This window comes from Sinocyclocheilus rhinocerous, unplaced genomic scaffold (genome assembly GCF_001515625.1).
Source record: "Sinocyclocheilus rhinocerous isolate Xijiao unplaced genomic scaffold, SAMN03320098_v1.1 scaffold818, whole genome shotgun sequence".
Classification (NCBI taxonomy): domain Eukaryota; kingdom Metazoa; phylum Chordata; class Actinopteri; order Cypriniformes; family Cyprinidae; genus Sinocyclocheilus; species Sinocyclocheilus rhinocerous.
In genome coordinates, this window is record NW_015664989.1 from 1,506,248 (window position 1) to 1,528,578 (window position 22,331).

The 22,331-nt window shown below is 33.0% G+C and overlaps 2 protein-coding genes across 2 annotated transcripts in view; both read right to left on the reverse strand.

Moving 5' to 3' along the window:
• The window catches only part of LOC107730588 (interferon-induced helicase C domain-containing protein 1-like), a 38,380-nt gene extending 35,687 nt beyond the window's left edge, over positions 1–2,693 (reverse strand). Inside the window, exons 1-2 of the mRNA XM_016541446.1 lie at positions 1,977–2,693; positions 704–872 (exon numbers count right to left, since the gene is read on the reverse strand). Of these exons, the coding sequence (XP_016396932.1) occupies positions 704–872; positions 1,977–2,414 (607 nt within the window). The 5' untranslated portion in view covers positions 2,415–2,693. The remainder of the gene's footprint in view (positions 1–703; positions 873–1,976) is intronic.
• A 4,252-nt stretch (positions 2,694–6,945) lies between these two features.
• Positions 6,946–22,331, reverse strand: part of kcnh7 (potassium voltage-gated channel subfamily H member 7) — a 108,456-nt gene continuing 93,070 nt past the window's right edge. The window contains exons 10-15 of the mRNA XM_016541455.1: positions 21,666–21,871; positions 21,501–21,585; positions 19,057–19,269; positions 11,932–12,073; positions 8,940–9,117; positions 6,946–7,681 (exon numbers count right to left, since the gene is read on the reverse strand). Of these exons, the coding sequence (XP_016396941.1) occupies positions 7,433–7,681; positions 8,940–9,117; positions 11,932–12,073; positions 19,057–19,269; positions 21,501–21,585; positions 21,666–21,871 (1,073 nt within the window). The 3' untranslated portion in view covers positions 6,946–7,432. The remainder of the gene's footprint in view (positions 7,682–8,939; positions 9,118–11,931; positions 12,074–19,056; positions 19,270–21,500; positions 21,586–21,665; positions 21,872–22,331) is intronic.

Here is a 22,331-nt window from a genome sequence, read left to right on the forward strand (position 1 = left end):
AGATGTGTAAACAGAAGACTTTTGCAGCTTTAAAACTATTTGCACTGTAATCTTGTTAAAATTTATTTCATAAAATTGGTATAGAAAATAGTATCGTTCAGGAACCGGTATCGAAGTCAAGGTATCGATATAGAACATTTTTGAACGATACCCAGCCCTACCTGTATAGATCTATGCTATATGGGGGTTATTTCATGTATGTCATTTTTGCAGCAGCAATATTTCTTACATGCTCACAGCAGCATGTTGTGGATGTAGTAGCAAGTCTCGGTACTTGCTCTGCCGCAGCAGCAGCAGCAGTGTAGCAGATCTATTCTGCCAAGACCAAATACATTAACATTGTCATGTACATGACCATGCCAATCCCTCTGAGAGTTGTCATGACAGAACTGAAATTAAGTGGATTTCACACTCTTAGTTCCCCAGTAGATAGACGTAATGTTTCTTAAGAACATTTGAAGCATATTCTGTTGAATCAATCTCAAGATGATCATCTTTTGTAAGAGCTGGTTTGTTCTCAGGTTTATACAGAAACTAACAGTGGGGTATCCAGTCTAAACAACGGAGTGATGTTTGACCTCTGCTGGAGTCCTATTTCCAACTCCTGTTTTTCTAAGAGAGCCTGTGGCAGCTCAATAGACTTATTTATCAGTCGCTGGAGATGATTTGTGCAGGAAGCTTTAGTCCTGCGTACAAGCCTCACCGTCCTCGTTGCACGGCTCTCCCCGCAGCTCTCGCACCAGGTCATGGTGCTCCGTGTCTTCCAGAGCCTGAAGGAATTTGGAAAACCAGCCAGCTTCGTTTTTCACCAGCCTTTTGAGAAGCAGCCGAGCGCCACCTATGTTCCCTTGATTCTCAGTGAGTTTCATAATCTGCCAGAGTAATAATGAACAAAGAGTTTGTGCATTTAATATGACAGACACATGGCAAGAACCGACAGAAAGACACTGACAGACACTAGAGAGAGACAGACTGACAGAGGCACACAGGCAGGTCCGTTAAACTCAATATGGGTAATTCGTGATATGCAGAATATTTGGAACTCTTAACTTTTATTAAATTATGTCTTTGTTATAATAAAAAAAAGTATTTCCATAAAAGGCTATTTTCAGAAATATTCTTTATTCAAGCTCAGACACTTCACCATAATTAATTATAATAATTATTAATTTATAATAATTTATGAATATTAAATAAATAAATGTAAATATTCTATATAAATATTATAAATATAAATACAGTATATAATAAGTATTATTATTATTAGTAGTAGTTGTAGTATATTGTAATGTATAACAATATATTAATTATTACTAATATTAGTAGTATATTAAATGAAATATGCAGTTATTAATCATTATTAATATGATTATTATTAGTATATATATATATATATAAGTATATGATAATAATATTATTTATAATAATATAAATAATAAGAATAATCGATTATAAAATAAACAATTATTATTGTATTGCATTTAATATAATATCACTACTAATAACATTTTCTTAACTGTGAGTTTAATATTTTGTATGTCAGAGCCAGAGATCAGTAACTCAAATACACAAACTATACATCTGTAAATAGTATCTGTTTGGTTTATAGCGCCCTCTACTGATGATAATGATTTTTACATGACTATCTATCTATCTATCTATCTATCTATCGATCTATCTATGTAATGCAGGGGATTCACAAACTTTTTTTAAGTTAATATTTCAATAATTTAACAGCATATTGCATGTTCTCGGATTTCGAGTGGTCATATTACATGCAGGCAAAAAATTTTTTTTTTTATAACCCTCAGTTTTTATTTTTAGTTATTCATTTTCAATGTTTACATTTTACGGTAAAAAAAAGACTATTTCTATATTTTTCTTGTTTTATTATTATTATTTCAATTATTAGTTTTTCACCAATCCCAGACCCCCGGTTTGGGACCCCTGATCTGATAAGAGAGTGTGTTACTGACATTCTCCTGGTCCTCCAGCGTCAGGAGCCCCAGCGCGCGGCAGTGTGCGCACACGTCTCCGGTCTTCATGCTGACCAGCGTGAGCTGCAGGAGGTCGATCAGCCGGACGCAGCTGTCGTTCTCGGCCTCTTCCGTGGGCTCCGGTGGGCTGTTCAGCACGTACTTTGCAGCGTGTTTGCAGCCGACAGTTTCCAGCGCGGTGATCAGCTCTCTCGACCATCCTTGTTCGTAGTTTTTTGAATGAATAATCTCGTCAATCAGAAACGCCGCGGCGTTTATGTCCCCCTCCTCGCGGAATTTAGCTTTAATCCGGTCCTTTCGATCTGGTTCGAGGAAATGCAGCAGATCCAGAAGTGGCTCGACCCGAATGAGCCGCTTCAGTCTGTCCCTGAAACAGCCGAGCGCATGACTCGTCTCGGCGTCCTGATCGCAGCTCATTTTGATAAGATATCGCTGGAAAGATCCGTCAGCAGTTCTGCCGGAGTTCACCGAGCCCCGTTTATAAGAGCCGGAGTCAATTTCCCCGGACTTGTTTACTTTCAGTTTCGTTTCTCGTCTTGGTTTTCAAACGTAATCAGTCAGATATGCGACGCGTCTTGCAAACATTGTCAATATTGTATAGCCTAGATCCAAATAAATTAAGAAAAACATATTTATCGAAAAATATTTTAGGCCTGTTGATAGAACGACAGCTTTGCGGCCATATTAAAATATGAACACTTTTCCAAATAACAAATAAACACTAGATGAAGACAGAATACATTATGCCAAACCGGAATATAATTAATATAATATAATATAATATAATATTTTTGAATATTGGTTGATTATGTAATGCAGAAAATTTTGTTTTATTAAAAATCATTAAATCTTTACACTGTAAAAATGTTTCTTAGTTGTAAATAAAGATTATTGGAGTACATTTTACAAGAAAATACAATATCAGTCTTTCTACTTCAACATTTTACGTTCTAATTCTAGTTCTATAAAATGATATGTTAAGAAATATGGTCTGTTTGAGCGCAGACACTTTGTTTATTAATTTAATAATAATAATTGTTATTAATATAATACTTTTTTGAATGTGATGGAATCTGAAATAGTAAGAAATGTAAAGAAAAAAAAAAGTAAACATTTTTTAAGTACACTATGCTGTAATTTAACTTTTTTTCAAAGTCATAAACAAAAAGATTATTGCATTATGTTTTACAAAGATTATTGGAGTACATTTTACAAGAAAATACAATATTAGTCTTTCTACTTAAACATTTTAAGTTTAATTCTAGTTCTATGTTCAGAAATATGGTCTGTTTGAGCTCAGACACTTTTTATTTATTAATTTGATAATAATAATAATAATAATTGTTATTAATATAAAAAAATTTTTGAATGTGATTGAATCTGAAATAGTAAGAAATGTTTATTTTTAAGTACACTACACTGTAATTTGTAACTTTTTTTCAAAGCCATAAACAAAAAAGATTATTGCATTATGTTGTACAAGAAAATACTTTTGCTGTTTATTTGTAATCAGTTGTTAAATTTGCTAGCAATGTGAGTGAAAATTGTTTCTACGCAATCTTTTTTTTTTTTTTTTTGAAGGGAATTAGACTAAGCAGGGATTTTCATTAGTTTCATAAATCTGCAACATTTAAAAAAAATAATTTGTTTAATAATTTAATAAAATTGAAAATCAAATGTCCTTATGGATCATGCAGGGCATTTCTCATCGGTGTTGTTGTTGTTAACCAAAACTGAAACTACTAGATAACATTTTTGTTAATTGAAGTAAAACTGAAATAAATGATTGAAGGCTTCGCAAGCTTCAAAACCTTAAATCAAAACCTAGGAAATAGAAATGTTGCCTTGACAACTATCTGAAATAAAATGAGTTTATATTGGAGTACTAAAATTACACAAACAAAACAAACGAATAAAAATGTCAAAGGCACATAAAAATACTAAAACTGAAATTAAAATTAAAATAAAAACTGAAAATATAAAAATATTAATAAATATAAATAGCACTGCATATGGACAAGCAGGTGTTTATAGAAGTGCTGTTATTTTTGTTAGGTTTATTTTGCACCAGTGACCAGCAAATGTTTTACTCATGATTTTTAATTTTATGTTTAAGTGCTTCCTTCTTAAAAAATAAATTGACTCAGTAAATAAATCAATTCAATAAATACTCAATAAATTAAACAGCCACAGGAACAACAGTGAGCGCAAAACTGATATGCATTGCTTTTATTTATATACTTCTTTATACAGTTAGTCAAAAGTAATTGCCTAAAGCAAATGCATCAAATATATATAATAAATAAATCTTTAAATAACAGACATTCCAAACACCTGTAGAGTATTGTGGTGTATAAACTATACAGTGCAAACTATAAAAAAAAAAAAAAGTCAGTCCAAGTGGACTGAAATTAAAATTAAAATAAAAACTGAAAATATAAAAAAAGTCAAAATATTAATAAATATAAATAGCACTGCATATGGACAAGCAGGTGTTTATAGAAGTGCTGTTATTTTTCTTAGGTTTATTTTGCACCAGTGACCAGCAAATGTTTTACTCATGATTTTTAATTTTATGTTTAAGTGCTTCCTTCTTAAAAAATAAATTGACTCAGTAAATAAATCAATTCAATAAATACTCAATAAATTAAACAGCCACAGGAACAACAGTGAGCGCAAAACTGATATGCATTGCTTTTATTTATATACTTCTTTATACAGTTAGTCAAAAGTAATTGCCTAAAGCAAATGCATCAAATATATATAATAAATAAATCTTTAAATAACAGACATTCCAAACACCTGTAGAGTATTGTGGTGTATAAACTATACAGTGCAAACTATATAAAAAAAAAAAAGTCAGTCCAAGTGGAAACACTGGGATAAAAAGTAAAAGTGTTCCGTGCAAACGTTTGCAGTGTTATTAACAGTTTTAAATATATGTCCAAATAAAGACGCCACCTCTGCTTCTGGCGGTCTTAAATATATGATTTTTATGCAGCAAAACATGCCACATATAAATTAAAGACGGACACATACACACACTCATACGCACTCACATTCATGCAGAGTTGGTAATATTTATTATAAGGGCATGGAGTCTTTAAAATAAAGTGCAGATATCATCCCTTCATGCAGAAATGAATGGTATTCCAGTGAGATTTAATGCATTTATCTGCAGACTTGATATTTGTTTGGATCTGATAATGATTCAATTCACTAGATTGTTTGCTTGTAATCCAACATACAGTGGTTTACAGTGACATATAAAAATAAACATAAATAAAATAGCTCAAATCAAAGCTGTAACTTTGAAATCAAGCTGCAAAATCTTGAAAAAGTAATTTAAGAAAGTGTTTATTGCACATAAAAAAACTCCAGTATATTACTGGAAAAATTTAAACTGATGCAAAAATGTCCCCTCAGATTATGATGTTAGGCAGTGAATATTACAATCTTTTCAACACAACTCCGCAAATCAACCCTTTAGTGTAAAGATCCAGTGTTTTTCAGTATTGCTAGCAGGATGTGTGACAGAAGCTTCTCTAGACTAAACATTTGGAAAACAAAGTGATTTTGTTGTAAGAAGATTTTGAATGAAGCCAACATTATTGTAGCTTTTAACCAGAAGTTGATAAATGTACATATTCTGTTATGCATAAATATTCATAGCTACATATGAGACTAACATGTGCTTTGCAAACGGAGCAGTGACATCATACACGAATGCTTGTGTTTGTGCTCCGCTACGATATTTTCTGTGCATCTGTTTGAATGACAGATGATAGATTTGAGTGTCTATGATTCATTATATCCCACAGTTGTGACTCCAGTGTAAATACAGTTTAGCTGCATTAAAAAGTATGTTTGAATTCCATGTTGTTATTATTATTACATGTGAGGCCGTCTTGTACGCCCGTGCTTGCAGAGAAGCTGATCAGTGTCATTGTTTTATGCCGTGCAGAGTTTGGTTCAAGCTAGCATGACCATGTGCAAAGAAACCTAGTCGATTAGAGAGGAGTGCATTCAGTGATTAGCTCTGAAACATGCCGACATACAGTAAACCTGCTTCCCAATATGTTGCAGTAAACATGCAACATGTAAAACCTTCAGCCATGCATCTCTTTTCATTTAATAGAGGGGTATCATGTATGTACATGGCAGCTGATTAAGATTCCAAAAAAAAAAAAAGGATAAATAAATAAAAATTGCAAACAAACCAATATTTTGCTGCAGTGTGGTCCAAACTCTGAGAGAACATTAAAAACCTTTTTTTATTTATATATGAAATTTTATGATGTAAAATGAATTTGCATCATAAGGAATAAATGAATAAAAATTCACATTTATATGTATGTTGCAATTTAACTTTTCACTCAAATTGTATACTGATTATATATATATTTGCATTATTTTTCATGATTTTGTTAACTGATAGGTTATTTTTGTCAAATACATTTTTTGGTCCAAAATATTTTGTGTAACAATGTTTAATTCTAGTGAAAAATGTGCTAAATTTGAAAATAATGCAAAAAAAAAAAAATATATAAATAAAGAATAAATATAATATAAATAAAAAAATATAAATATTATAATTTATAATTATAATAAGATAAATATAAATATAAACAATAATTTTCACTAGTGGGATCCAAAACCTGAAGCTCATTGAAAATTTAAAATGTATATTTTTTTAAATTTACATGAAACTTTAATATAAAATTAATTTACTTCATAATGCACTGAATGGATAAAAATGTATATGTATTTATTAATTTTTTTCTTGTGTATGTTTGACATGCTTGCAGTTTTTTTTTATAATATTGTCAACTGAAATGCTATTTTTGTCAAATTAATATATATTTTTATTTAAAAAAAAATATTCAAATATTTTGTATAACATACTGTTTAACTGTAGTGAAAAACATTGTATTAAATTAGAAAATAATGCAAAAAAATAAAATAAAATAGTGGACCACACTGTATGTAATTAGGTAATTCCACAGGGTTCTGCAAATGGAAGTGTAAAATGCCATTATTATAATTTAGATTCATAATGATAAAACAGGGAAGAGATTCTGCCAGTATGATAAATTAACCACCATCAATGTCCTGAGTCTTACACCAGTGTAAAAGTGTGCAGAACACAGAGTATGTGGAAAAGTGTCCAAGACACTCCAAGAAATGTCTTTAAGAGATTGACTTCCTGAAAATGGAAGTGTAATCCGTTCCAAATTGTCCTCGACAGCATCAAGGAGCGTAACGCAGGAGAAGGAAGAGGAAGCAAATGTACAGGCGAGAGCCAGTGGTGAATCCTAAGTCGCATTAGTGTTACAGTTTTGGCCAATGCCTGTTTTAAAATGTCCTTTATGCTTCAAAGTAGGTCTGGAAGAGCCGTGGGACGTCCTGGACTTTCCCTACGGTAGAGGAGCGGGTCAGTGCAGTCCTGGATCAGACGGCGGTCTGTGGAGCTCCAGAGCTGCTGTGGTGTCTGGAAGCAGGGATCTGGACTGCTGTCGTGTCAGAGGAAGAGTCTGGCTGTTTGTGAAGCGGTACGTGATGCTGGAGTCTGGTGAGGACCGTGTCCCGTGGCTCTGCTTCGGGTTGGAGTCCATAAGGGCCAGACCTGACAGAGAGTCTTTGGGGTTATGATGGATGTTTGTCATGGCCAAAAAGTCAGCATCCTGTAAAAGAGGGATTTTTTTAACATTATTTATTGGTGATAATGGACATTTTGAATGTGTAGTTCAGTGTTGTGCATCATGATTGAAATGAAACATCTAATCTCTGAAGTAACCAATTTATCCTGATTTAATCAACACAGCAACTGATTTATGTCTTTAGCACCAGAAGAGGGAAAAAAAAAAATATATATATATATATAATTTTTTTTATTTTATTTTTTATTAATAGTTCAAATTCATTTATATTTTTATATTGTGTGTTTTTATCATTTTTCTTAGTTTTTTTTTTTTAAGGGGTCATATGAGTTTTCCTTTCTCTTTGGAGTGTTACAAGCTGTTCGTGCATAGATAAGATCCCTAAAGTTGCAAAGACTAAAACGTAACATTTCCATCACAAGCTTGAGGTATTCGGCCAATCACAATGCACTGGATAGCTGGCCAATCAGAGCACACCTCGCTTTTCAGACCGATGAGCTTTGTAAAAATCGATGTGTTTCAGAAAGGCGGGGCATAGAGGAGAAACAGTAATGTACAGTATGTGGAAAATAATGTGATTTTTGAACCTTAAACCGCATAAACACATTTCATTACACCAAATACACAAAATAATGTTCTTTTTAGCAACATCATATGACCCCTTTAATATGTCTATATAGTTTTTATTATTTTTTATTTCAGTTTTGGCATTAGTTATTTTACAACATAAAGTTAAACTAAATGAAAATGAGAAATGTTTCCTTGGTAACTAACTGAATTACAATGAGTTGAAGTTTTTTTTAAATATATATTTTATTCATTTCAACATTTCTTAACATGTCAAACAAAAAAAATCCCCATTTACACCCACTGTATTTTTAGGCTGACCTTGACTGATTACCCAAGGCTGATGTTAAATGTATGAAAAATAATGAAAGTCTGCAGTAGGTGACGGTCTACAGCTGATCATGTGATCTCATTTGAGCGTCAGGATATAACACATATATGGATGTGACAGTAAACAGTTCTCAGTGCTCTTAAGAGAATCAGGACATAAAATATGCACTTTTCAAATTCTTTATAGTTTCTTACGCTATATATAGATGCTAAAATATTTAGCTTGAATTTTTATAATATTTGAATTATTCAAATGCATACTTCAGATGAAGTGAAATATGTTTGTTAAAGCAAAAAATTAATTATTCATAAGTCAAGAAACTCCATGGAAACCTCAAGTATGTACTGTAACTATGTTTCTCATCTTTAGGTTTGTGTAAGGCACCTGTGCTGTGCAGTGCTGTGGGTTGGTGGGAACAGAAGCGACGGGCTGCACTCTGATGGCTGCTCTCTTGTTCTCGGGACCGGCTGTGAGGCTGCTGTAGGCCGGAGGTCCCAAACACGTCTGTCTCTGCAGCAGCTGGAGGATTCTCTGAATGTCTGATGTCATCTGAGACTCTAACCTGGTGAGACAGGAACCAGAGCGCTGTGAGAAAACTCAACTTAAACATACTTCTGTGTGACAGAATGAAAATCATTTATGCATTAAAAAAAAAAGAGAAGAAATTAATACTTTTATTCAGCATGGATGCATTAAATTGATCAAAAATGACAGTAAAGACATTTATAATGTTACAAAATATTTTAATAAATCCTGTTCTTTTGAACTTTCTATTCACAATTTTTCTCAAGCAGCAAATCAGCATATTAGAATGATTTCTGAAGGATCGTGTGACTCTGAAGACTGGAGTAATGATGCTGAAAATTCAGCTTTGATCACAGGAATAAATTAGATTTTACAATATATTCACATTGAAAACAGTTATTTTAATTTGTAATAATATTTCACAATATTACTGTTTTTATTGTATTTTTCATCAAATAAATGCAGCCTTGGTGAGCAGAAGAGTTTTCTTTCAAAACATTTGAAAAATCTTACAGGCTGCAAATGACCAAACAAAACAAAAAAATCACATAAAGTCATCATAAAAATAGTTCATATGACCAATGACATCAAACTATTGGTTTTAATTATATAATTGCAGTAAAAATCTTTAATTCTGTAAGCTCTTCATGTAGCAGTTCAGTTGTTCATTCTTGGTTGAATAAATAATAATATAAATATTAAAATAAATATTAAGTTAAATACTCTGAGCAATGAGCAAAGAGTTCAGCTCAGAAGAAAAATAATTTAATAAAATTTTATTTTATTTATATAGCACTTCTCGCAAAATGCTACTTTCAAAGTACTTTACAGAAAATAATTGCAGTAAAATGTCTTTAATTGGGTAAGGTCTTCATTTAGCAGTTTAATGATGATGCCTTAATACTGTATATTTGACTTAATGTCCACAGTTGATGGCTGTTGACTGTTGTTGTACAGCAGGGGGAGTTCTTGCACTGATCTGACATCTGAATACTTATTTCCAGTTCATCATTTTACCTGCTAAACTTTCATGATGAACTTATTGATGACCTAGATTGTAGGGCAGAGTAGAGAGAGATGACCGCAATACAACAGCATTTCTGCTCCTGTGAGGCTTCAAGCATAAATACTCGATAGAAACCGTGAGCTGGCCTTTCATGAACATTTCAGAAGCAGCCACTTTCATTATTAACACTCCTCAAAAATTGACAGGTGAAGCTTGAGGAGGCATGTTCGTTTTCCATCCAGGTAATGGACGTGTGCGGGTGGAGGGAGTATCATTTGTAGTTCAGCGGTGTGATATGAGGGTTGATCAGAGTTCAAATGAAGTGTTCAATAAGCCGGCGCAGGTTTAATCTGCGTTTAAGACACACCTAGTCATTAAAACAGAGAGTCATTAACTGGAGCTCTCCGAAAACAAAGGAATAAGACGATCCCTCCTTTCTTGGAGTCTGCAGGCTGGCAGTGTTCCCTCTGTCTCTCATGCACACGCAGTCCAAAAACACTCCGACTCAAAATGATTTCTTTATCTATCTATCTATCTATCTATCTCTCTCTCTCTCTCTCTCTATCTATCTATCTATCTATCTATCTATCTGTGTGGGTGTGTGTAATAATGCAAAATAATATATTGTGTGTGTGTGTATTTTGCATTACTGTCATTCAAATTTTCCAGGAAAATGTGCCTGAATATAATGTCACAATGCAAAAAAATAATAATAAAATAAAGTAGTATTGGTCCAAAAACAGGCTTCATTGTTTTTAATAAAACCTCACGTTAGATTTTGTGGTTGAATATGACCTGTACTTGTGCTTGTCAGCTTGTCGCCTGATTCTGAAGATGTGCAATGTAGAGCTCAGCTGATGCAGGATTTTTGCTGCCTGGTGCGTCTTTCTCTGTAAGCCAGTGTTACAGCTAAAAATACCACCTGGTGTGATTCTGCTCACCCTGCTGCTCCACTGTGTGTGTGTGTGTGTGTGTGTGTGTCTGTGTGTTAATTTTCTTGTGCATGTGAATGATAACCACAAGCAATGTTTTGTTTAGTAATGTTTATTGCAGGCATGCATGTGGTTAGTGTAATTTGTTGTAGTGTACGTATCCCCTGGAAACATGGTGTAATGCACCGGAAGACTCTCACAGCTCTCACAGATGCAAACAGTATTTCACCATTTCAGATGTTTCTTAAATATACTTATGTGACTGAAGGGACGCTACTAATATGATCAAAATAAATCAAGATCATTTATTTAATGCTGCACAGCAATGCAGCATGAATTGAAAGTCATTTTAAATTTGTTTGAATAATTGTTTATATATTTTATTCATTTAATGAAATTGTTAAATTTAATACATTTTTAAAAAATACTTGTTTATATGATTATATATTTATATAATTTTAATGTATTTTTAAAATGATGACATTAATTTTAATAATTCAATTATTATAATTTACAGTAACAGTGTTGTGTCATAATGGTGAAAATATATTTATTTATTTCAAAAGACTTTTTTACTTCATTAATAATGCACATACATATTGTGCATGACTCGTATGTAATTTAATTTCTATTTTAAGTCAAAATTCTAAATTAATTTAAGTGATGCTCCACCTATGAAACTTTCTTTTTCAGCTGATGCCCCAAATTCCTGTTCCTGGTCATTGATCTGGCTCAATCCTGGTATGCAATGGCCACTTTTCCATCCATTCACTTCCCATTTTTAAGAAAATCAACCATAGCAGCATAAGCATTAATATAGGACGTGCAATCACAAGTCTGTGTTTAGAATCCTTTTCAGTGCAGTATGGCTCATCCAGAGCTGTTTCCTAATGAAGCCTGATCTGGGTTTTACCTGCTCAGGTGTTTCTGCAGTTGGTCTAGTCTCTGCTCCACTTCTCCATACGTGACGTCACAGTCCAGATCATCATCTTCAGTGCCGGCCTGCTCCATGTCTGCTTTCACACTGTCAGCTAACCATCCCTCAGTCTGGATATCTAAAACAGGTATTAAATGCACACATGCATTTGTGTTCACATCCAAGTGTTGCAACATAATACTTCATTTTTCATTATTTCATTCAGTTTTTACTTTTTTGTTTATTTAATGCATCAGGCCTTTATGCCTTATAAAGCCATAAAATGTTTATAAAATGATATAAATATCATTTGTTCTCCAATAATGTCTTCGTAAGATGATATTTAAATGAGTAGTTTTATTTTCAAAACATAATGCAATGCAAAACAATGATTGACAGATGAACAAATAAATGTTCCTTGGTATCAGATATGATAAAGTAGGCTTTATAAGGTCAAAATGATGGTAAGTCTATTTATCTTAACTATATATGATTATACTATTGCATTTTTTATTTTCAGTTCGCATTGATTTTCCCTGTTGTTTGCGATCCTCAGAACACACCTGTGGCTCATAGGAAAAGCAGAATGATGCTGTACAGGAAGAAACCGAGAAATTGTTGGCATCTCAGGTGCGTGTAAAGGGCCGCTGTCACTGTGTTAGCGCTTGTATTGGTGTTATATTGCTGTGACTTTCCTATCGGTGAGACTCAGGACTAATAGAAACACTAAAGCCAATGGTTATCTCTCACACACACCTGCTCCTACCAGAGCCAGAAGCACACGCTGATCACAGCGGATGCGGCCAATTTCTGTCTGATCAGAGGCCGTGTAGTGAAATGAGATTCCTCCGGTACAGATTCACCTTCATGGATGGTCGGAGACGGAGAAGACGCCTGACACGACCAGCACAGGGCGATGGGCGAGGCGTTCCTTTAAAAGCACCATGAAAAGTGCAGATTAAAAGGGGAGGTTGGGGCATTTTCAAAGCCTTGAAGCTAAGTAGCATCAATTGTTTTGGTATACTATCCTGGAAGAGACCTTTTAAATGTGTATAAATCTGCTAAAACTTATTTTAAAAGTATAATAGCATATAGATGAGCTTAAAATGTCCAAAGCGCCACAGCATTTGTACTCTACAAAAAGCAGCCTTCCTTACAATTGCGTCTGCACCAGTGTTATTTTAGTATTGAGATACTATTATAGTTTTTATTAATATTTTAAATATTTTTTTATATTTTCAGTTTTCATTTTAATTTTAGTTATTTTTTTAATAAAACAAGTTTGTCATTTTATTAGTTTTTATATAAACAAATATGTATTCATTTTAGAATAATAAATAACAAAATGATCATTATTAAATATACTTCTAGTTATTTTTGTATTAATTAAAATTAAAAACAAACTTCATTTAGGTAATGGTAGAAGGTAGAAAGTGTTTTAACATTAAAGAATGACACGCATCAGCTTTAAATCATCAGGGAAACTTGCCTGACCTCTATTATGTCCACTCACATCAGATGAAGTATTGTACATAATCATGTATTATGAGTATTACATGAATAGAGTTGAAAGGAACATGCCTGCAGCAAGAGCTTGGTTTGCTTTATCCACGACTGGCAATTGTACCAACATGTAACATACACTAAAGCTGATAATAAATTATGTATTTACTGTATTAAAGGGATAGTTCAGGCAATAAATAAATAAATTATCTGATTTACTCACCCTTATATTTAAAAACTGTATATGCACCAGTCTTTTTTTATTTGCATGTTTGCAAAATGAAATACAATTGTAATGTTGTAATGTAAAAAAAACAAAAACAAAAAAAACCTTGATGAACACTGTAATCTGTACTTATTTTGTCTTTTGGGAAACGTAAATATCTAGCTTCTGAAAGTCTGTGCTAAATTATATTTTTGAACATAATATTTAATATCTATAATAAAAAAAATTCTACTGTAAATGCATCTTTTAATTATTACATTTTTAATAATCTTTTTATGTCAGTATTATTTTTCAAACAAAATGCAATTTTTATGATCCCTCTTTTGTAATTTTTATGCTTTTTAAAATGTATGATTTAGTATTAATATTTTGCTCATTCTGCAAACTTATGAGCACAATTGTAAATGGCTTTTATTAACATGGCACATTGGTACTGTAGTAATATTAACTATAGGTTGACACTTAAAGGGGTCATATCATACGATTTCAATTTTTCCTTTCTCTTTAAAGTGTTACAAGCTCTTGGTGCATAAAGAAGATCTGTAAAGTTGCAAAGACTAAAGTCTCAAATCCAAAGAGATATTCTTTATAAAAGTTAAGAGTCAGCCACGCCTACCTAAAACGGCTCGTTCTAACACGCCCCCACATATCTACGTAACGCATTAGATAGCTGGCCAATCAGAGCACACCTCACTTTTCAGACCGATGAGCTTTGTAAAAATCGACACGTTTCAGAAAGGCGGGGCATAGAGGAGTAACAACAATGTACAGTATGTGGAAAATAATGTGTTAAACCGCATAAACACATTTCATTACACCAAATACACAAAATAATGTTCTTTTTAGCAACATCATATGACCCCTTTAATGTTGCCACCAAGTTAAAAATAATATGAATGGACATAAAAATGCTGACATGGCTTTTTTATGGCAGTATTTTAAAAAGTAATTTTAAAGAAAATTCAATTTTAATGATCCCTCTTTTGTAATTTTTAAAATGATTTTTATGCTTTTTAAAATGTATGATTTAAAATTGTTAATATTTTGCTGATTTTACAAGGTGTGTGTAAACTTATGAGTACAACTATAATTGCCTTTTATATTTCCAGGAACAGCTTTTTAATTTGGTGCCTCCACACCATGGAGGAAAGATTTTCAGTGAGTAAGGACAAAATTGGTCTTTTCCTCACACAAAGCTATTATATGACCAGTGTTGGGGGTAACTCATTACAAGTAATGCGAGTTACGTAATCAGATTACTTTTTTCAAGTAACTAGTAAAGTAACGCATTACTTTTTTAATTTACAAGAAAATATCTGAGTTACTTTTTCAAAAAAGTAATGCCAGTTACTTTGTTTTCCCATTTATTGACTGACAAGTCTCCTGTCCCCATATTGGGAGAAATCGGGAGTATAGAGGCGTTGTGTGCGCTGTGTGACCATGATGCTACTGTAGTTCTAGACTAAATGTGAATGTGCATTAATTCATCCCACTCACAAAAAACAGATTTAGTATTCATCAAAATGAATTAAAACAGTGAAATGCAAACTCAGAATATGACGCAAACCTGCAATAATTAAATGTTAAATAACACAAATGTATCTAATCCCATTTTATTAACCAATATCTTTGCTGCTGACCTTTGATGATCCAGTTCAACCATACTAATAAGCAAAAATGACTTTAGAGAAACTAACAATTGTGCTTTGTTTTTTTATTGCTGAAGAGTGTTTCTTCTCCTGCGTTCTACTGTACAGACGTGAATTTACTTTTCCTTCAGCCTGAGGTTTATTCATTACACTTTTTGGTGTGAAAGGGCTTTTATATTTGCTATAAATAGAACTTCTTATATTAAAAACAATCAAGCCCTGCTCATATGTAAAAAGTAACGCGAAAGTAACGCAAAAGTAATATAACGCATTACTTTCCATAAAAAGTAACTAAGTAACGTAATTAGTTACTTTTTTAGGGAGTAACGCAATATTGTAATGCATTACTTTTAAAAGTAACTTTCCCCAACACTGCATATGACTTTATGAAAACATTCCAAATATAGCATATGATTGGTATAGACCACTCTTAAAATAATTTGTTTTTTTTTGCCGCTTGACAGTCTCATTCCTCATTCATATGGAAAAGAGCGTCCCGGGCTCAGAAAGGCATGCAGGGAAATGATTACAGAATAAAACATTTTTCAAGAACTATTCCTTTAATATTACAATGACATGATAATCACGTTGAGTTGAGTGTGTTTGTGCACGTGGAGGTCATTTTCCAGTGATTTGCTTGGCTGTAGCGCAGGAGGGAACACTTTGTGCTCGTTCAGGAGAGTTAGGGAAGAGCTGCTGCCCAGCGGATTTTCCTAAAGCCTGTAAAACGGGCCGCGCTGTGCCTTAAGCTCCTGAAAGACCCTGTTTTACCGTGGCGTCTACTTCTCTCTCTCTCTCGCTCATCATGCTGCTTTAGCCTGGATTTAGGAACAGACCGATTCGATCAATGCTTGTTTTTAAGAGTCTGTGCTCTGCTTTCCTTTTATACCCTGTCAAGCGGTGTTTTAAGGACTAACTGAAAAGTTTTTAGGACGAATGTACAACGCTTTGTTTGTTTTGAAGTCATCCATCAAGCTGAAAGCACAAAATAGAAGTATTTTAAAACATGAGAAGGTCGATATACTTTTTTTTTTACATAATACTATTGTTTTTGTCAGAGATTGTTCTTGAGGGATTAAGATAAGTAAATTTATCAAGGGCATCTCTAGACATAAATGACATCAAAAAGCAACAGACAAGTGTAAATAATTCATAATTTCCAGGTAAAATAAATGATCAATTAAAACGTTTACAATCGATGATAGAAAATATACAGTTTAATAAAAAAAAAACATAAAAAATGGCCATTAATGTAAAAAATAATATTAATTATTACTATTATTAATAAAAAACTACATAACATGGCACATTGGTACAGTATTAGCTATAAGTTGGCTATTAAATATGCCATCAAATATATATGTGCTGTCAATCGATTAAAAAATTAACGAATTAATCGCACATTCTTCTGAAATTAATCGCTATTAATCCCACCTAACATTAAAGTTTTTAAATATACTTTTATATTGCAATAATTTCACATTCAATCTTCAAATTAATGTAGAAACAACATAAAGACAGTATATTTTGTATATTTGTTTAATGGCATCTCTTTTTTATGACTGAAGGCCAGTATCACTGATATCAATACTACTGATGTCTCTATGAAATTGTTTTTTTCCCCTAATATTTAACCATTGACTATAACCATTCAACATTACAGTATAACTGAGAACTATCAATTTTAACATTTATTAGACTAAATAAATAACAACAATAATGATAATTCTTAATAATTTTTATTTAATTTTACTTCGTTATTTTTGTGTTTATTAAAATGAAAAACAAACTTCATTTAGATAAACTAAATGAAAATGAGAAATGTTGCCTTGGCAACTAGCTGAAATAAAAAAAAAAACCTTTCTGTTACTTGAAATAAAAAAAAAATATTAAAATCACTTAAAATTATTTTATGGTTTTAGTTTTAGTTAACTTTGGTCTGCACATTAACACAGTAACTGACATAGAAGAAAGTGTTTTAACATAAAAAAAATGACATGCATCAGCTTTAAATCATCAGGGAAACTTGCCTGACCTCTATTATGTCCACTCAAATTAGATGAAGTATTGCACATAATCATGTATTATGTGTATTACATGAATAGAGTTGAAAGGAACATGCCTACAGCAAGAGCTCAGTTTGCTTTATCCACGACTGTCAATTTTATCAACATGTAACAAATACTAATAAATTATACACAACTATTAACTGGCTTTTATATTTTCAGGAACAGCTTTAAATTGGAGATTTTCAGTAAGGACAAAATTGGTCTTTTCCTCACACAAAGCTATCATATGACGTTATGAAAACATTCCAAATATTTCAGCCTCATTCTCATTCATAATACAGACCCTGGGGCCAAAACAGCATCAAGGTAAATGATTGCAGAATTGACATTTATGGATGAGCTATTCCTCTACTATTTCAAGTTTTTAAGGATCCTCAAATATGATGAACCCTGTGCAAAGTGAAACTTCCCAAAAAACATGTAACTCTCTTTATAATTTATGCATAAAACAACTATTTTTCTCACAGTATAAAAAGGTAAGAGGAATAATTAAATATAGTTGTACTCATAAGTTTACATAAAGCTTGCAAAATTGCAGAATTAAAAACCAAAAATTAAGAAGGATCATAACAATGGCATGTTTTTCAGTCTGTTTCTCACACAAAGCTATCTATCATATGACTATGAAAAGATCCAAAATATAGCGTACAATGTTGGATCACTTTTTAAACAATTTTGTTGTGCTTTTTGTCCTTTTTGGTGCTTAACAGTCTCAATCCTCATTCATACTGAAAACAGCGACGCGGGTTTGGATGTACAATTGCTTTAATATTACAATGGCATGATAATCACGTTGAGTTGAGTGTGTTTGTGCACGTGGTGGTCATTTTGCAGTGGTTGGTGGGCATTAGCTTGCGTGGCTGTAGCGCAGGAGGGAACACTGTGTGCTCAGTGAGGAGAGTTAGGGAAGAGCTGCTGCCCAACGGATTTTCCTAAAGCCTGTAAAACAGCCCGCGCTGTGCCTTAAGCTCCTGAAAGACCCTGTTTTACCATGGCATCTACTTCTCTCTCTCCCTCTCGCTCATCATGCTGCTTTAGCCTGGATTTAGGAACAGGCTGATTCGATCAATACTTTTTTTTTTTAGCGTCCGAGCTCTGCTTTCCTTTTATACCCTGTCGAGCAGTGTTTTAAGGACCAACAATGTCTAAAAAGGTTTTAAGGACGAATGTACAATGGTTTGTTTGTTTTGAAGTCATCCATCAAACCGAAAGCCTGCTGCTTCTTCACTGAAAGCACAGAATATACAGAGCATTTTAAAACGTGTGAAGGTCGATATTCTTTTTTTTACATACTACTATTGTTTTTGGCAGAGATTGTTCTTGAAGAATTCCGAAAATTAAGTTTAGCAGGGGCATCAAAACCTTTATTAAGCAAAATGGGCGTTTTGGGAACAGACAGGAGAGCGATGTCTCACAAACAAACCGCATAATGAGCACAATGTTCCTCTAGACTTGACATCACTCGCTGTTTTTGACTGACTTTGACATCTGTCTCCAATTCCCAGCCATGTGCATCTGGCCAAATGAGACTCATTTTAGAATGAATTAGGATGCAATTTATGGAGTGATTTTACTCTGTATATATGTCCCTTCAGATTTGCTGTAGAAACCCAGCGTTATGCCACAGAAACAGACAACAAGGAGAGTGCTGAGATGAACTAACATGAATCCTCACCATCATATGTCTTCTCCGTGTCTTCAGCAGGAGGACTGCAGCCCGGTGTAGAGGTGCAGCTCTGTATTGATGGAAACTCTATTATGCCTGCTCCCAGAAGCCTTTGCTGTTCCTCTCTGGAGGTGTGACGGTCCTCTGAGCTTCTCTTAGAGCTGAGACGAGACTCTCGCCGCTCCTTCCTGCACTCGCTGTCTGTTTCCTTCAGGCTTTCTCCTACGGGACGATCAGAGGTACAAAACATGCTTGAGATCAGTTCTGGGACAGACTCCATGGAAAACAACAACAGTGTCCGAACATGTTTTTAATCAGAAAGAGCTCCAGAGTACACTGAAGAAAAATTATACTTTGGACCTACTTTAAAAAAAAAAAAGATATCTAATTTGTTACAGCCAAATTTATTCATTTTTCTCAAATTATATTCACAGTTTGATTCAAACCTTTAATTTTGATTTAATATTAACCATAAATATTTATTTCCCCAAAGACATGGAAAAACATTCATACAAAGTAAAATGATTTTTTACTTAGTCAATTTGTTTTCTTTGGACATAAGCTAAAATTTTACTTAATGTAGGTCAATTTTATTTTATTTTTGCATTTTACATCTTAATTTCACAATAAACAAATGCTAAACTAGCTATAATATTTAAGTAGAATTTTCACTTAAGATACAACTAAAAACAACCTGTTTAAACCTTACATTTTGATTTAATATTAATCAAAATATTTATTTTCCAAAAAAGACAAAATCATTCATACAAAGTAATTTATTATAAAGACCATGATGTACTTAATCAATATATTTTATATTTTATTGTTTTATATTAGTTTATATGAAAGTAGAATTTTTAACTAAAAACATTTTGCTTAGTCAATATTTAATTTAGTTTACCTACTATAAAAAAAGACAACTTTGAAAGACCTTAATGATTATTGTGATGTCTTATTAAAATATGCATCATATTTTCTGTTATGTACAAAAAAAAAAAAATATATATACATAAATAAATAATAATAATAAAAACCCACAATAATTTCTAGCCAAAATTGTCAAGCAAAAATAAACAAAACTGTTTATTATTTTATTTTTTTCTAGAGGGAGTGTTATTTGCTTTTAGAAAAACTGAACAAAAGATTTAAACTGGAAACTATGATTATTGATTAGACTGATATAGATGGAACATTATTGGCATCAAAAGAAACAATTTATTACAAAGTTATATAAATTTGCAACGTTATCTACGGCCAAAAAAACAAAGCTGAAACAATATTTTTACATTAAGCATATAGCCTGTTATAAATATGTAGTTTACGTTGTTAAACGTATGAAAGCAATGATGCAGTAGCACAGAATTTCTTTTAAACCTTGATTATTAATCATAAACAATGTCTACAAGCGGCTATGGCATAATCATTAAGCATTACAGAAATGCTGTTTTTACTGATTGTTTTAGTGTAGTATACAAGACTAAGACACTTAGGGCTCAGAGAAAGTATTTATGATCAGTGAGGTACAAAAACTTCCAGTCACTGTCTCAGTACATCAAGCAGCGTTAAGCCGTTTCCTTATAATCAGCGTCTGTGAGGTCAAAAATGCTTCACATCAAATATATTGTCTTTCTCCTTGGACTACAGAGTAGAGTGTTTTTATGACCATAAATTTGGTTCTCCCTGGTCGGTGTAGTAGTGCATTTAAACCATGCTTAGTGTTTTTCCACGTAAAGCATTTTAAAATGTCCCCACAGTGTTTTAAGCGCTCACTAGAGATATAGATGTTCATTACAATTACAGCTGTAAAAAAATAACAGTTTATCCTGCAAGAATGCTTCTTCAAACAAATCATACAACTATATATATATATATATATATATATATTCTGATGTAATTAAGGCTTTAATTCATCAAGGACACATTGAATTGATCAAAAGTGACAGTAAAGACATTTATAATGTTACAATGTTTTGATGAAATAAGTGCAGCCTTGGTGAGCAGAAGAATTTTTTTTGAAAAGAACATTAAAAACTGAACCCAAAATTTTGTATATATATATATATATACACACAATGTTCTCTGTAATTTTTGGTTCCCTCTAATTTTCCTTTTCTCTATTGGCCGGACATTTCGGCCATCTGAGCAAAACATTCTTTATACCAGACCTGTACAGTGCACACACAACTTTAATGTGCTATTTATATTTGCTTTGACCCTTGATGTAAATCAATGATGAACATTCTTGGTTACCTGAGACATTTTTTTTACAGTGCTGTGTTACTTAACAGGAAATTATATTAATTATAAATCATGCTGTGTGTAACTGTAAATGTCTTAGAGTTTTTTTTTTACCATACTAATCTGAACCGAAACTGGAATTTGTAACCATTTGACCCTCGAGTTTCTGCAACAGTAGCATGGTGTAATATAATTAATAAATAGATCATTCTCACCTTTGGATGGTTTACGTTTAAAGGAGATCTTCCTTTGGCTCTTGGTCTCCTCTCCGTCTGAATCACTGACTGGTGAATAAGTGGCCTGAGCAGAAGATCCCAACAACAACATGCATAATTTCATCTATTATGTATGTATCATTTCTAGCTGTTGATGGGAAGTACCTTTGAATTCTCGTCCCGTAGGTTAAAGGTCAGCTCCAGATTGGTGAGGAAATAATCTGCAAACTCTGGATACATGTCCAAAACCTCCAGGAGCTCCTCTCTCTGGATGGTGTGCAGGTCGCAGTAGCTGAGTGCTCGGACGTCTGCTTTCGACTTCCCAGGCTTCGCGTACAGGTGGATCATCTCTCCAAATATGTCATTCTTACCTGGAGAACACATTCAGGTTTGGCATATCATAAGTCTAGTATACAGATGCATGATATGTTTGGACAAATCTTTGATTATTTGCACAACTGCTGTGTCACAGAAGCCCAATCACACTGTGCTCCTGTTGCTCTGTATTGCATACGATAGCATGCGTCTGCACGGGATTTCAGATGTTCATTGTGTCTCTAAACTTGTCTGTGCAAGCGGGGTGAGTTTAGGTCAGAATCTGTGCATGCGGATTATCAGCGCTCGCTCTCTCTGCAGAGATTATGAATCAGATGATGTCAGCGGTATATGCTCTCTTCTCGACCTCTCATTGAATAACAACTAGTTGTTCTCTTGCCTTCTTTAAAGGGTTCATCGTCAGGGTTTCTACTGGACATAAAAAGATCTTAAAACATCTTGATTCGCCCTTTCACAAATCAAGGCCTTAAAAAAGGTCTTAAATCTGAGCAGAAA